Genomic DNA, 16812 nt, shown 5'->3' with positions numbered 1-16812 from the left:
TAGCACAGAGGTTTCTGTTGGTCTAGTTTCCAGGGGAGAGGAGGTCCAGGATATAGCCTAACCCCGTCACTGGAAGAATGTGATAAAACTTATGTTATGCTTGTGGCGTGACGGGCGGTCAGATGTCCAGTGACGCGTTGTGTTGCAGCATCTCTTCAGGCAGGAGGAAACACATTTAATAAGAGTCAACCTTTACTTTTTAAATGTGCACTTTGGATGATTAGAAGCTTTAGCCTTCTTTTCTCGTGTGCAGCAGCTTTATGAGACAGTAACTGCTGCCGCAGCAGGCTTTCATTGGAGTGTCCGTACTCCCATGAAGTCTCCTTCACTGCTGGAAGTTTCTTGTCTCCTTTAAGGAAACCTGAAAGTGTCAGTGAGGAGCTTTCACAGCTTGTCCTCCTGATTTTTATCAACATGTTTAATGCACCTTGTTCAGCCTCCAGGTGTGTGTGTGTGTGTGTGTGTGTGTTCACTGGTTATATAAAAATGTCACCGTATCCGTACTGACACTCTCTGTCTGTCTGTCCGTCCATCAGCGCCCATCGCAGCCGGCACCGGGCCAAACTTCTCGCTGGCCGACCTCGACAGCTCCTCCTACTACAGCATGAGCCCAGGAGCCATGAGGAGACCACTGCCCAGTACCTCCTCCTCCAGGTACACACCAGCACACTCAGCACCTCCTCCTGTTGTTCATGTGACTATTTATCAGTTTTAATGACTGCAGTCAATCAATCGATTGACTAAGGTCAAAGTGTTTCTCAAAGAGGGAAACATGCGCGTCATAGAAAACTCTAAACAATGATCCAATAAGTGCTTTTGTAAAATAGAAGAAGTAGAAAACTGATTCTATAATATTTCATGGAGCACCTGTAATAAAATAAATGGGACGCAGAGTCTGTGCAGTGACTCGCAGCACCTGCGCCCTGTTTAAATAACCTTTGTTGAGCTGGTCAGCGGACAGAATGGTGAGGCGTCAGTGCTGAGTGTAAGCGCCACCTAGTGGCCCGTGGACTGACCTTTCAGCGATGCTGGAGAAGTCGCTTCATCATTGGCCGATGTTCCCAAACCAGAACTCGAGATGGCTTCATTTCGTTTTTTACTTCCAAACATTCAAATCCAGATGGTTTATGTTCCAGCCGTACAGTGCTCAGAGGACACACAAACAACAAAGAGTTGGTTGGATTTGTGAAATGAAATGACTGCAATGGACAGATGCAAGGATGACGACGGTCACACCCTCGTGCAGTGCACTGGATGGATGCTGTATCACAGACACGATAGGACAGCTGTCAGTATTTCACTAACTCACCTGCAGGGTGTGTAGAGTGTAGAGGCTACGGCAGCTTTGGTCTGTGCATGAACACTAACTGTTTGTTCCTAATGTGGCTTAATGTATGTTAGAGCACACACACACACACACACACACACACACACACACACACACAGCTGATTGGTTCTGATCTGACCCCCTAAAACAGCCCTTAGAACACATGTGTCAAAGTCAAGGCCCGCGGGCCACATCCGGCCCGGCGTACATTTATATCTGGCCCGCGAGATCATTTTATATAGATATATTATTATTGTTATGCATGGCCTGGCGATAGGAGGTGCTAATAATATACAAACAACAGATCCCATAATGCAGCGCTGCAGCGTCAATCAAGTCAAACTTTTGTTATTGCGAAGCTAGCCGCTCACAATGGTGGAGAGAAAAGTTGACTCTGAAAGCAGAGCCTTTCAGCGCCAGTGGGTGACTGAATATATGTTTACAGACATTGCTAGTAAACCCGTGTGTCTTAATAGTGTTGCTAATGTGGCTGTAATTAAGGAATTTAATTTAAGACGGCACTACGAGACAAAACATCAGGATAAGCTGAAAAACCTAAATGCAGAGAAGAAACTACAGAAAGTAGAAGAGCTAAAGAAGAATCTGACATTTCAGCAGACTTGTTTTCACCAGAGCAAAATCACAAAGTGAAGCTGTTGTGAAAGCAAGTTTTATTGTAGCAGTGGAGATAGCCAAATCAGCCCGGTACCACTGTAAAGAGCTGCATGATGAAGGTGTGCGACGTCTTGTGTCCAGACAAAATGCTGATTTTGGCAAATGTGAGCCTGAGGAGAAATACGATTGCTGATGGGGTTTGTGAGATGGCCACTGATTTAAGAACACAGTTGTGTGAAAAAAGCAGAAACTTTATCGCATACTCTCTTGCTGTGGATGAAAGTATAGACATGATGGACATTGCACAGCTGGCCATCTTCATCCGTGGAGAGGAAATATTGAACATTAAATCGATGCACGGGACAATGACAGGAAAAGACATTTTTTAAAACGTATGTCAAAGTGTAACAAACTTGTTGGACTTACAACAGATGGAGCGCCGGTGTTGTGCGGTGAAAAAAGCGGACTAGTCAGCAGGATGCGAGTAAAGATGCAGGAGGAGAACTGCACTGGTGGGTTAACAGCATATCACTGCATCACACACCAGGAAAGGCTGTGTGGTAAAATGGAGCATGTAATGATCACCGTAACACAAACCGTAAATTTTATCCAAGCTAAAGGTTTAAATTACCGTCAATTTCAGTCTTTTATGTGGGAAATAGATTCAGAGTTTGCCGACATGCCATCATACAGAGGTCCTTTGGCTGAGTTGGGGAAAAGTTCTCAATAGAGTTTTTGAGCTCAGCAAGGAAACCTGTCAATTCATGGACATGACATGTATGATGCGGTGAAGGCATTTCAAGTGAAGCTGTCACAAATGCACCAGTGCAACTTGCCTCACTTTCCCTGTTGCCAAGTAATGTTGAACCAAATCAGCGCACTTTGCTGAACTGCACCTGTGCAGATTCAGATGGAGCTGCAGTGTAATGATACACTCAAGGGAAAGTACGACACTGAATGGCCCGCACAGTTTATTAGTTCCACTCCTGAAGCAATGCTCCGTCTACATGCGGCTCCAACCTTGTGTTTGCTTTCATTTATTTTTTTCTGGGGTTTTGGCAGCATGTTCATATTTCTAACTTGCATAATTTTGACAGGATATATTTTTATGAAGAGCAAAATATTTAAAGTTAAAGTTTATTTTTTTAAGTTTATTTAATCTGGAATAACATTCCTGTCTGTTTTTATTCATATTTGTTTAAAAAACATTGTTTTAGTGTGTTCAATAAATGTTTATCTTGTTTGGCCTGCGACCTAAAGTGTGCCTTGAGTTTTGGCCCCCTGTGCAATTGAGTTTGACACCCCTGCCTTAGAAGGTACTCACAACTCACTGATATCCTCACAGTGATGGTTTAAACTCAAATGATTATACAAACACACTCTCTCTCTCACTCACACACACACACACACACTCTCTCACACACATATGCTTGCAGGGTTTGCCCTGACCTCTTCTCTTAAATCGATGCGGTCGCAAAAGTCGTCTGTCTGCTGAAATACCTGCCCTGCAGCGCACACGCACGCACACACAGTTAGCTGAGTGTGTGTGTGTGTGTCCTCTGTCTTCTACACCCTCTCCCCCTCTCTCTTCTCTGACTCCAAACACATCTCCAGAGACCTCCCACACACACACATTACCACACACACACACACAGAGATCGCTGTGAGGCAGTGAAGCAGATCCATATGGAAATATTTAAGTCTTTACTAATGTCAAAGACCCTCCATTCATACAAACACATCTCAGTGTACAGGCAGAACACACACACACACACACACACACACACTGTTAATGTTTTAACTTCCTGTTAAACAAACAGATCTGGCCAGTGAGGTGTAAACCTGCTGTCTGTGAGTCGTTGCTCTCATTTCTCAGGCTTAAACCTTAAAGTAAAGCAAACAGAAAATGTGTGAAATGCATAAATAACTGCACAAGTACACAAAGACTACAGCTGGGTTTGGAGGGTAAAGGAGGACATGTAAATTTATGTCTTACAGAAAGGTATGAATTCAGACTTTGTCCTTCCTTTTCTTCCTGTCAGGGATGCTCTGGTTTATCCAGTGTGAGCATCCATCAGATGCTGCTGTAAGTTGATGCCTGAGAGTCATTTAGTCCACGGGACGTGTACGGTTTGATCTCATGTCAACCCTCCTCGCTGCTCTTTTCTTTTTACCATAAAACGCCACATTGTCAAAGTTCACATGGAGTCAGCCAATCAGTGATGTCAACAAATGAGCACTGGACTCCAGTGAAAGCAAAAATGGCCTCCATGGAAAAGTTCAAGGAAAACACCACTGCTAGCCAAGAAGATCACAAAAGCAAACTGCAAACAAACATCTGGATGATCTCCGAGACTTCTGGGAAATCTTCTGTAGACTGACAAGACAGAAGCTGAACTTTGTGGAAGGTTTCAGTCCCATTACATCTGCATCAAACTAACAGCTTTGTTCCCTTAATGAATGAAATCATCATTTAAAACCTGCACTCTGCATTTACTCAGGTTCTCTTTATTTGATGATCTGAAACATGTGAGTGTGACCAATATGTGGGGAAAAAAGAAATAAGGGAGGGGCAGGTAGGTGAGATTGAACAGTTGGATGTGTGGGAGGGAGCCTGATGTGCTGGTCTCAGGTTTGGGTGGGACTTCAAACAGCTGATAGCAGGAATCAGAGGGGTCTGTGTGGGTGTTTAGGACTCCACCTGTTCTCCGTTTGAGCTCTGAGCTGGAGAACAGCGGGGTTAATAATGGGAGGAGTCACCAATGCTGCTCTGTCTCTCTGCAGCTCTGCCAAGAGGATAAAGTGCATGGAGGAGGACGTGGACAGCCCGGGGGAGGAGTCCTACTACCCAAGCCAGGGTCGGTCTCCAGGCAGCGGCAGCCAGGCCAGCAGCTGGCACGACGTGGAGCCAGGTATGTAACCACACCCCGAAACGAAACCCCAGCCGCCTCCTCTAATAACAGCCCCGCCATCTTAATACCCCATCTGACCCCGGCCCTAACACTCCCCCCACCTCCACCATGCAGACTCTCGTCATCACACATCCCAGAGCTAACCTGCCGCTCCAACGCAGCCCAGCGGAGCGATGCTACCATGGTGCAGTGTGCAGTTGGTGCTTCCAGCAGGGTGTGTGTGTGTGTGTGTGTGTGTGTGTGTGTGTAAGAGTGATTTTTTTAATGTTTTGTCAGAGAGTGTGATCTCTCGACTGCCTGTCTCATAAAGAGGACGTCACAGGTTTGATCCTGCACACTTGCAGAATCAGATCCAAAACAGTCACATAAACAGGAAGCAGCCTCCAGCATGCCTCCGTGTAGCTCAGTGTGAATCTGAACAGTTCAGAGACACAAATCTGTTCAGTGAGCCTCACGAAGCCGAGAAAGGGGGGAAAAATTTAATTCGCATTAATATGTCATTAAACTGTCATCTCAGAAGAAATCCATGTTTTTTAATTTGTCTTATAATTATTATAAATTAGTCGATTCATTCTTCACTTTTAATTACTTTTTCAACAGTCAGGCAGTTTGTTTAGTTACCCTTAGTTACCTTTAATTTTTGTATTTTTACGTCATATTTTTAAATATTTCTTTGGTGGGTTTTTCTAGATAGAGAAGTCAAATTATACATTTAAATTTCAAATGTTTTGATATAATATAAATAATAATCTGGCATTTGACAAATATACAAATATCAGTCAAATAAAATATATTTTAATACAAAAAGTCTTTACGTTCATTTTGACATTTTTATTCAGTATTTTTATGATATTTTATTTCAGTGAATGTTGCGTTTTTCAAATATATTTATAGATATTCTTTGCGTGGCTTTTATGGGTTAGAATGATTTTATATTTTGTTTGCCAGGTGTTTGTTTGCCATTTTGTTAAATGGGTTGGAAATTTATTCAGTTACATGTTTTAGTTTTTATTCTTAATTCAATTTTACATGATCATTTATTTATTTTTAATGTTCGTTAAAACTATACTGTAATTGTTATTGAACTTATTAAAATATTTAGATAGAAATTTTATTCTTGCATTTAAAAGATGTGAATATCAATCAAATATAATGTTTATTAATAATATTAGAATAAGAATATTATATTTTTATAATTGCTATTATGAAGGTATTTAAATTTTCTTTCTGTTCTCTATGTTTCTTTTTTTTTTATTTCTTTAAAAAACATTTTTTAATAATATTTTGGAAATTCGAGCAGACCCCCGCGAGTACCCGGTTCGATTCCCAGCCGAGCGACCATCTGCTGCATGTCGCTCTTCTCTCTGTGCTGTTTCCTGTCACTCTCTCTGCTCTCAGTCTTTTGAAGGAACAAAAATGTCCAGGAAGATATGTGCAGAATAAACTGCTTTCCTAATATAAATTCATTTTACAGAGATGTTTAGGTTTCTGTTGAGTATTTCTATGATTTCAGTACAATCAAATCTATTTTTAAAGCAGGTTTACAGCTACAACAGAAGCACGTCCACTCTGGTTCATACTGAATTATAAATCACAGGTTAGCTGTCTCAAAGGAAACTAAAAATATTTTATTTTTATTTGCGTTAGAAAAAATAGAAAATTGCTTTAATTCTCAGTTATTATTTATTATATTCAGTTCATTGCATTCACATTGTTCCAGTGCATTTTTGGTTATTTTTTACTTTCATTTTTGCAGACTCAGAGATTTTGTAGTTTTATTTTGGTAACCATGTTCTTAAACACACACGCATACACTGATTATATTTATGAGTTCCTTCCTCTTCCTGTCTCCTCTTCCTCTCTCAGCCGGTGTATTCATGCTACTTTTCCTTTCCGTTTCTTTTCTTCCTTTCCTCCGTCTTGCGTTGGAAAGCTGGATATAAGCTGCGTGGCTCTCTAGCTAGCTCTTTCATCTCCCGACAAGGTAAAGACGTCAACACGCCTCCTCACTTCCTGTCTACATGTCTGTGAAACCGCCTCCTCCTCCTTCTCCTCCTTTTTGTCTGAGTTTCCGTCTCGTGCCCCCCTCAACCTCCTTCACCTCCCCACCGCACTCCACCCAACCCTAACTCCACTCACCTGGCAGCATGCTGATGATGTCACTGTGGCACGTCGATTTTGTTTAGTTTGTGGACGAGAAAACCAGCTGGATGGACAGCAGGACAGTTTGTGTCTGTGTGCGAGTGTGTGTGTGTGTGTGTGTTGAATGTGAATATGTGACATGGTAACGAGTAAAGGTGTTGTTAGTTTGTGTATCAGGAGACGTTTGAATCTGATAAATGACCAAAACTAACCACAGATTGTATATTAAAGATGGAAGGTAACTCAAACTGGTTTTCAGTGTGAGGCAGCCTAATGGCTGCTGGATGAGAGGGTGGAGCTCTAACTTACTGCTAATCAGTAACATCAAAACCCTTGAATTTCACTCAGCAGTCCTGGAGCTCCGCCTTTTTGGACGCTCTGCTAGTACAGGAACCTCACAGCAGCCAAGTTATTGGTCAGTTGACGTCATTATGACAGTCCAGAGGTCGAGTTCGGGTGAAGCTGAGCAGACAGCTAGCGGCTACAGCCACCTGTGTCACCATCCACCTGTCAATCAAAGAGGCCACACCCCTAATTATTATGAAGGGCAATATTATCTAGAGACCAAACAGTTTCTGGATTGTGTTGTATTGGACAAAGGTGGATGAAGATGGAGTTGCCAAGCAGAAAGAGAAGAGGAAGACCTCAGAGGATGTTCATGGATGTAGTGATGGAGGACATATTGGTGTGAGAGAGGAGGATGCTGGGAATGATGGAGGCAGACGATCTGCTGTGGAGACCCGTTAAAGGTCTCCACATTTAATTAAATGGTTGTGGGGTTTTATGTTTATTTTATTGTGTTGTTCCATTTTCATTTTGTAATGTTTTACAGATTTTTATTTGGTTAAATTATTAACTGGGACACATTAAATAATGGCTAAATGGATGATGAATGAATGAATCATAATCAGTGATGGATTGATGGATCCTGGATGGATGGATGATGAAGGATAGATGGATGGAGGATGGATGGATGGATGATGAAGGATGGATGATGGATGGATGAATGATGGATGCATCATGGATGAATGATGATGCATCATAGATGGATAAATCATGGATGGATGACGAATGATGGATGGGTTGATGATGGATGGATGGATGAATAATGGATGGATGGATGGATGGATCTTGAATGAATGATGGATGATTAATAATGGTGGATGCATCATGGATGGATGATGATGAATGATTGATGGGTGGATGGATAATGAATGATGGAGGGATGGACGATGGATGGATCAATCATGGATGACTGATAGATTGGATGGATGGATGGATGGATGGATGGATGTGGAAACAGGATGAGGAAGAAGATATTGAACAGCCTCAGTTCCACCTGACAAAACCTCTTCGGTCCTTCATCACACTCACAAACAAACAACCCCCTCTGCCTCTTCCTCCTCCTACTGCACCTCTGCCCGTCACTACAAGCCCCACCCCTTCCAGGTAGACCACAATCTGTGTTGTTCCCTCTGTTCACAGCTCGTCTCCGAGCTGTGGAACAATCGTGTGTTTGTGCTGATAATCAGCCATGCAGAGCCTTATTTGCAGTAAAAGTACTTCAGAGTAAAAGTACTCCATTACAATAAAAGTATTGCATGTAGAAAGCAGCCAGCCCGGGTTCAAATCTGACATGCGGCCCTTTGCCACATGTCTCCCGCCCCTCGTGTCACTCTTCACTCCACTGTGTAATAAAGGCCAAAAATAAAATATTTTAAAAAGCTGTATTGAAGATGATCACTGTTGTTCCTGTGATGAACTAATTCAGCCTGAACTGCATCTATCTGGTAGCTATGGTAAAAATTAAAATGTGAGCAGTCAAGATGTTCCCGTCTGCTGAAGCTTATTAAATATTTCAAATAAAAATCATCACATGTAAGTGTGTCTCGATATTAACGGCAGCCAGGTTATGTTTGTTTTTATCCCAGCTGATAGCGTTTCACACTGCTGAGCTGACAGGAAAGAGAAACAGCATGTCTGAGTTTCACGTCTCTCAGAAAACTGACTTTTTATGTTTGAATAAAAATGCTGCCGGCTGGCCCATCTGACACACAAAGAAATAAAAATAAATGATGGGCTTTAGATCATCACTCACATTCACATTTTTATTTGGTTTTGTGTGTTTTTATTTATATATTTTGTTGCACACTTTTCATGTCGATATTATTATTTTTATAAAATTTCAGGCTTTTGTTATTTTTTATATTTTAGTGTTTCATTTTATTTGTCATCATTTTTACTCATGTTGTCCTTTTTTGCTGGTATCTAAAAACTTAAAAAGGCTCAGACACACTAAACTCTCTGACACCTGCAGCCTGTGACTCAATCTCCAAGCCCCGCCCCTGATCTCTAAGCCCCACTCCAAACCACCACCTCCCTCCTCCCAACTCCTCCCCACATTGGAGGTGCATAAAAAGTGTTTAAAGAATCAAATCTGCCATGACCCGCTCCTCCTCATCATGATCATCATGGTTCTTGGCAGGGATGCCGTCACCCGCCAGCGCTCTAAAGAGGTCAGAGAAGTCCGGTTTCTGCGGCACTGCGCCTTCACCGAGCGGCGCCTCCTCCACCTCCTCCTCTTCTTCTTCCTCCTCTTCCCCCCGAACGGCTTTCACACACCATCACCGGCCCGTCATTACCGGGCCTCGAGGTGAGGTCATCCCCAGAAACCTCCCTCACCCGCCTCCCACCACACACACTCACCTCCTTCACCCCACCCCCACCCCCGTCAGTCTCTGTGGATTTTGTCAGGAGGAGGCACCTGTAGACACACACCTATAGGCTGTAGGCAGGGCACTGTGTGTGTGTGTGTGTGTGTGTGTGTGTGTGTGTGTGTGTGTGTGTGTGTGTGTGTGTGTGTGTGTTATGAGAGCATCCTTCCCACCTCACACCTGTTCTTACGTCCCACCCACCCACCACTAACCCGTCTCCTGCTCCTTTCTCGTCTTCTGATTGGCTGAAATAATCTACCACAGAAACACACTTCCTCCTTATGTGTGTGTGTGTGTGTGTGTGTCTGTGCGGCTGTTGAGTCTTGAGAAGTGTTTTCCATAATAATAATCTGCAGATAATCCTCATTCATCACTTTACCATCTAATCTGGCGAGCAGCTGAAAACTCACAGATCAGCTAAAAAATGATTTTTAAGATGACAAACTTTCTGTGTAGTACAACAGGAAGCAGAGGGGTTATAAAATAATCTGATTTACTGAGCAGCACAGGCGCACCTTAACGATGCGTCATGTGATGCTTTGTCCAACATGAGGAAATGAAATCCTCACATTTAGTGTGATTTGCTTGTAGTTCAGGTCTCAGTGAAGTTTGTGCAGGAGAGCCGATAAAGTCGTCACATTACATGTAAGAAAACATTCCATCTTAAAAGCTGCAACAGCCGTCAGAACTGTGACGAAGATTAGCAGGCTGCTGAAAGTTAAATGTTTCACTTTTTCGAGCTTCTTATTATTTCATCTGTTACCAATTAAAAGGCCTCAACACCGAACACTGTCACGTCTTTTATTGTGAAAGCTCTGCAGGAACGAGTTGAAGCAAACTCTGAGAGATTTTGAGTTGAGGTGGTTCAGGCATCTGACAAGGATGCTTCCTTGGCGAGGTTTTCCGGGCAGGTCCCACCAGGAGGAGGCCCCGGGGCAGACCCAGGACACGGTGGAGATTATATCTCTCGGCTGGCTTGGGAACGCCTTGGTGTTCCCCCGGACAAGCTGGAGGAGGTGGCTGGGGAGAGGGAGGTCTGGGCTTCTCTGCTTGGGCTGCTGCCCCCGCGACCCAGCCCCGGATAAGCAGAAGAAAATGGATGGATGGTCTGAAGATCACTTTTGGCCTTTCTTATCAAGGTCTTTCCTCCACACCCCCTCTCTGCACCTCCAGTGATGGAGTATGGAGTATTTCTGTATTTTCTTCATCCTCACCTCCTTTAAAATTCTTTCACATGTGGTGAAAATGAAGGAACTCTGCTGTTTTAATTCTTTGCCTTCTTCTTATCGTTTATCAATCCACCTCCTGATGGACAATATCTTCTTCAAGGAATAGTTGGCAGGGGAGAGAGGAGGAGGAGGAGGAGAGGGGTGTCTGAGGTAGTGAAGCGAGGCAATTTGCAAAGTGGAACTAATCCCAGCTCTTTCTTCTGTGTTCGACATACCACACACACCGCTGCTGCAGCGCCGCTGAAGGCAAATCCTCCGCTTTGCCGTCTCGCCCGAAGAAAGACGAGAAGATCGATATCAGAGAAGTTCACAGATTCAGCTGATGACAGGGAAATCACACACTTTCATCCTACAGGATGAGATAGACGCTGAGATGTGGGAAGGGGGCTGATTTTACGCTGTGATTGGATTGGCCACCTGATCTATGCTTTAGCAAAAAGGAAAGTGTGAAGACTAATCTGAAAAGCAGAGATAGTGTCTGTCTCCCGAATCCAAATTGGAAGCTGGTTCCACAGAGTAGGGTCCTGAAAACTGAAGGCTCTGCATCCCATTCTACTTGAAAATACTCTAGGAACAACAAGTAAGCCTGCAGTCTGAGAGCGAAGTGCTTTAATGGGGTGATATGGTACTGTAAGGTCATTAAGATAAGATGTGTCCGGATTATTCAGCAGGAGCAGGATTTTAAATTCTGGATTTAACAGGGAGCCAATGAGGGGATCTGAGGAGAAACGTGCGTGTTTTTATCTTTGGAAGTTGGTTTGTGGGTGTGAGATCCACTGGTTTACTCTGTCGATCACTGAGGCCATCAAATAAATGAAGTTGGCACAATGCATCGGAAAAAAATCCCAGAAACAGGATGTGGGACCAAACTAAATCAAACACACACACAGGTGGCTGAGCATGCCTGCACACTGAGTGAGATCATTTCTATTAATGTACACACACTCTGTCCCCGTGTGTGTGTGTGTCTGTGGTTACAAGAGAAAGAGAGAGGGCAGAGAAAGCCATCCATCCAATGATTACTGTAAATACACTGCTACAGAGCACATACACACACACACATACTCACACACACGGGCGGTCAGTGTGTATTGTCAGAGTGATAAATCACAGCAGACTTTAAGTGAATTAGTGCAGCAGCTTTAACTCTCCTTCCTACGCTCCCTCGCTCTCTCTCTGTCATTTCTAATGTCTCTCTATCTCCCTCGCTCCCCCCTCAGCATCTTCTCTGCACTCTCCTCAGACCTCCATACATCACAGGCCTTAACGAGGCCTCATCCGCTAACGAGCAATCAGAGAGTATTAGACCAATTAGAGCCTTAATTAGACTGAAGGAGAGAAGGAAGAGGAGGAGCCACGTAAATGATGTAGCCTCACCTCCATACACCTGTAGTGATTGACAGCTGGGGTGTCCTGTTGTCATTGGTTCATCTGCTCTGTGTGTCCATCGTCATGTATCTGCATGTTAAGCCACGCCCCCTTAATAAACTTAATAAACTCCTTGCTTCCCACAATGATTATGTCTCTACCTTCCTCCCCCAACTCTCCTTCCCTTTAATCATTTAATCTCTTCCCCTCTCTCTCCCCCCTCAGCGAGCCCCCACGCTCCCCCTTCCAGCCTCCACTTCTCCTCCTCCCCCATCCTGCAGCAGCCTGGCTCCTACTTCTCCCACCCAGCCATCAGGTATCACCCGCAGGAGACGCTCAAGGAGTTCGTCCAGCTGGTCTGTCCTGACTCCGCCCAGCAGGCCGGACAGGTGGGCTTCCTCAACGTAAGCACGCACAGAGACACAGACACATGCACGCACACACACATGTACACACACACAAACACATCTGAGCTGGGTTTTCCAGCCTCTGCAAAGGTGGGATCTGTTTGCAAAAGTGCTGCAGTGTGTGTGTGTGTGTGTGTGTGTGTGTGTGTGTGTGTGTGTGTGTGCGTGCCTGTGTGTGTGGCCTTTGTACTGCAGTGAGATAGTTGATATATCTAAGTCTAGACACTGAATCAATACACCTTCCACACACACACACACACACAGGCAGACACACACACACACAGGCTCAGACACACAAACACAAACACAGAGCATCTGCTTTCCGTTTTTCCTACATGTTGGCCCGACTGCAGGGCGATCCCGATTGGAAGGCCGAGCCGCCTCTAACTTAACCTTAACCCCCGAGCACTCGTTCTCTGCCTGGTGTCGACTGGATGAAACAGCTGATCTTTTTCTAATCGTTACTAAGAACCGATTAAAATTGCGCGATAGTCACACTGAAATTTGTTGGAAACTGAAAGCATATTTTGTTTTGTTTTTTAACCTGGATAAAAACCAGGAAAAGAAAGCAGCCCGTGTCCTGTTTGAACACTTTGTCAGCTTTGCATTTCAAAAAATTAAAACCCATCATGTCAAATTTCTCAAATTCTAAAATGCGATGTTTGGGACAAAAAAAAAAAACTCACAACCTCACACGCACACAGATATAGCCGCTGGGAGGAGTGTTTCCACTATAGACACGCCCCTTTCACTTAATTGCAGAGTGTCACCAAGAGATGGGGCTTTCTTCCAAAAACCCTTGACCTGGATCGTTAGCTACAGATGGTTTTCTCACTTTTATTGTCGGGTCTTTGCTTTATACTCTAAAGCTCGCTGAGGCCACTGTTGTAAATAAAACTGAATTGAATTTGACATTCTTTGATAGCTGTCGCTGTAAAACTCTTTACCCATTAAAATATAAAAACTTTAATTTTTAAAAATGTAAAATAAAGGATAAAACTTCACAGTCTATTTGGCCATCCAGACGTTTTATACTGCAGATCACTAAAACTGTTTCCAGTAAAGTTCTTCATTTATCCATTTCAATCTAATCTAATAAATAAATAAAAAATTTTAAAAAAGAAATAAGCTTCCTCATAGATCCCAAACCAGATGTGGAGGTGATTTCTGAGACTGGTACATCTTCATTTATCATTTATTCTGTTGCTTGCTGGGCTGTTGCCTTTTCAGACCTCTGTTTGAATTATAAGCGCATCCTTCATCGTTTCTGTTAAGTTGCAGCTTAATATTCTCATTCATTCTTTAGATTTCTTTAAACTCTCATGTTGTGCAAAAGTCTTGAGCGAAATGTAATTCCTCTATAGTTTGTATAAGAGAGGCCGGACTTTCACCTGCCCTCCAGGCTGTATGATGGTTCCAGAATTGTCCTTTGGACATCCTCGTACCTGAGATGGGGATGTTTATGAAAGTTTATCAGAATAGTGTTACCTTGATGGATGTGCCTGGGTGTGTAACTCTTATCAGCTGAGTTGTCCAGGGGCTGGGATGATGTCTTTGGAAATGTGCGACATAAGCAAACAAACAAAGCAACCTCATGGTGCCTTCCATAAAACAGGACATCAGAAGACTGCCAAAGAAATGGAGTGCAGACTACTGTGTAAATTTTAATAAATGTAAGGTTTTCCTGTTTGATCTTCAGTTTCTGTTGAAAATCTTTGTTTCAAAAAGGAGAGACGCACTTTCACAGTTACTCCAAGATAAAACGAGTAATATTCTGATGTCAGAGTTTTCATGTACGCGGCGCTGCACTGAAATCTGTTTCTCTAAATGAGCGGCCTGACTAAACTAAACATGCATGTTCCGTCACGTCATTGCACCAAGTAGAAATTACTTCTGCATGTTGTTAATTTACACTCTGGTATAATTTTTATGTATGCAAACTTTAAAAACAGGATTTCAACATTTGTAAAAATCTAAATGCAACCTATGTGATGAAATTTATTAAAGGACACGGCGGTGGCGTTCAAACATCGCAGAGATGGGGGGTTGCTGCTTGTCTGTAGGAGGCTCGGAGCACGACAGTTGAACAACAAGCACTAAAATGAGAAAAGTGAAAAGTCCGGGAATATACAAAGAAAATGATTCCTGTTCGTGAGTTCAAATCACAGTCTGCGTTCTCGCTCACCTGTCTGTAAACGTTGGCGCTAAAATTCCTGCAGTGATTTATCACAGATGTGCAGAGCGCTGAAGGAGAGTTAAAAAATAGAAGCGGTTCACAGCTGCAGTTTACTGCACTTTAAATCCAGACATTATTAGTAAAACTACTGTTAATATATTTAACAAACTGTGTTATTAAAGTGTTTATTTATGTATCCATCATCAGGATTCTAATAAATTCAATAATTGCAGTGAAAAAGCAGCTTTAAATGCTCAGGACTCATCAGTACTGAAGGTCAACGCTATGATTCTCTTCTAATTCTAGGATCTATGAACAAATTGAAAAGGTCTCGTGTAACAAGCTTGTAAATGAATACGCCTCCACCCTGCTCCCCCTGATGGATACACAAGCCATTACAACTGATTTTCCTAAATGCTGCTTAGAGGTCTTACTACCCGATGTTGTGTTGTTCCCGTCATAGGCGGGAATATCATTACGGTCCCTCAGGGAGTCAGTCAAACTGATCAGAGAGTCGAATCACAGTAAATAAAGAGTAAAGTCAGAGGAGAGCAGCCAATCAGATGGCTCCACGCCTGAGGAGTAGAGCTGAGTAGGTGTCCCGGTGTCTTACTGATTTGAATCCCTCCTCGGTCCTTGCTCTTTGTTATGGTCAGTTTTCTTTGAAGGCAAACATATTTGTCCCTTTCTTTTTTTTCCCACTTCTTTGTATGTTTCTTCACATCCACTCTTATCGCCCTGCTGTCTGTCAGTCTTCGTATTAAGGTGTTGATTATTGTTCTGATAAATTCAATAATTGCAGTGAAAAAGTAGCTGGAAATGCTCAGGAGGACTCGTCGGTACTGAACAGACCAATCACAGTGGTTTGGGCTGCGTTAACGCAGCGTTTCCAGGAAGGTTTCAGAAGGGTTTGTGTTTGCGACGTACCTGCAGCATTGATTTAACACTGAAGCACCTGCACGTCCTTCTTGGGCTAAAAGCAGGAGGAATTCTGTGTACAGGTGTTTTGGATCATCATTTTATGGATGAGAACAAAATTAAACCAACATGTCCTTCTGACTGATGGAAACAAAGACGCACGTCTTTACTGCACTGACAGGACAAATATTTCATGCTTTGTGAGAGATGGTTCTTCACTTCCAGGCAGGTCTGTCACAGCAGTTTTTGCTGCATGTTCAGCCCAGGGGCGTAATTTGCAGGGGGGTTACAGTGGTAACCCTTACCCTAAACCATAACCTAACTGTAACGCTGACACTAAAACCACATTTTGAATCTCAAAACTCCCTTCAAACACACACACACTCTCACACACACACGCACACTGTCACACAGTCTCACTCTCACACACTCTCAGACACTCTGTCTCTCTCTCTCTTTCTCACACACACACACACACACACACACTGAGAGGACGAGCTGTGACCGACCTGTTGATGTTTCTTTACAGAATATCGTACACATATTCTAACTGTGTCCCCCCCCACCTCTTCAGCCTAATGGTAGCTCCCAGGGAAAGGTCCACAACCCTTTCCTGCCGACGCCCATGCTGCCTCCCCCACCGCCTCCTCCGATGGCCCGTCCCGTCCCACTGCCTGTTGACGCCAAGCCGCCCTCCACCTCCTCCGCTGAGGGAGGAGGAAACTCACCCACCTCACCCAGTGAGTGTGCGCGCACACACACACGGCAGATTTAAGTACCATCACGCATCACTTCTGCGTGTTTAAACTCGATTTTCCTGCTGGCTGTCACGCCCCCACACAAAAGGAACGACGCATCAGGGTTCAGTTATTAATCTGATATTTAGTTCTCGTGTAATCTGTGAGAAGTGATTTGTGATTGGATTATTTCTGACTGCAGGGTTCAGTGACGCTTCCTGTCTTTTGGCGAAAACAGATGCAGTCACTGCCAAAATATTTAATCCT

The 16812-nt window shown here is 43.5% G+C and overlaps 1 protein-coding gene across 7 annotated transcripts in view; it reads left to right on the top strand.

The window, feature by feature from the left end:
- nfia (nuclear factor I/A) overlaps positions 1–16812 on the top strand; it is a 150448-nt gene that overhangs the window by 121052 nt on the left and 12584 nt on the right. For 2 of the 7 annotated variants that reach the window (XM_082524238.1, XM_082524241.1), the window contains exons 5-10: positions 537–654; positions 4727–4854; positions 6788–6838; positions 9482–9649; positions 12533–12711; positions 16383–16548. In XM_082524238.1, the coding sequence (XP_082380364.1) occupies positions 537–654; positions 4727–4854; positions 6788–6838; positions 9482–9649; positions 12533–12711; positions 16383–16548 (810 nt within the window). The other 5 variants (XM_082524239.1, XM_082524240.1, XM_082524242.1 and 2 more) reach the window with 5 other exon arrangements.

Source organism: Aulonocara stuartgranti, assembly GCF_965226115.1.
Source record: "Aulonocara stuartgranti genome assembly, chromosome: 23".
NCBI lineage: Eukaryota > Metazoa > Chordata > Actinopteri > Cichliformes > Cichlidae > Aulonocara > Aulonocara stuartgranti.
The sequence above is the reverse complement of the archived record's forward strand: the minus strand, read 5'-3'. Positions and strand labels throughout refer to the sequence as shown.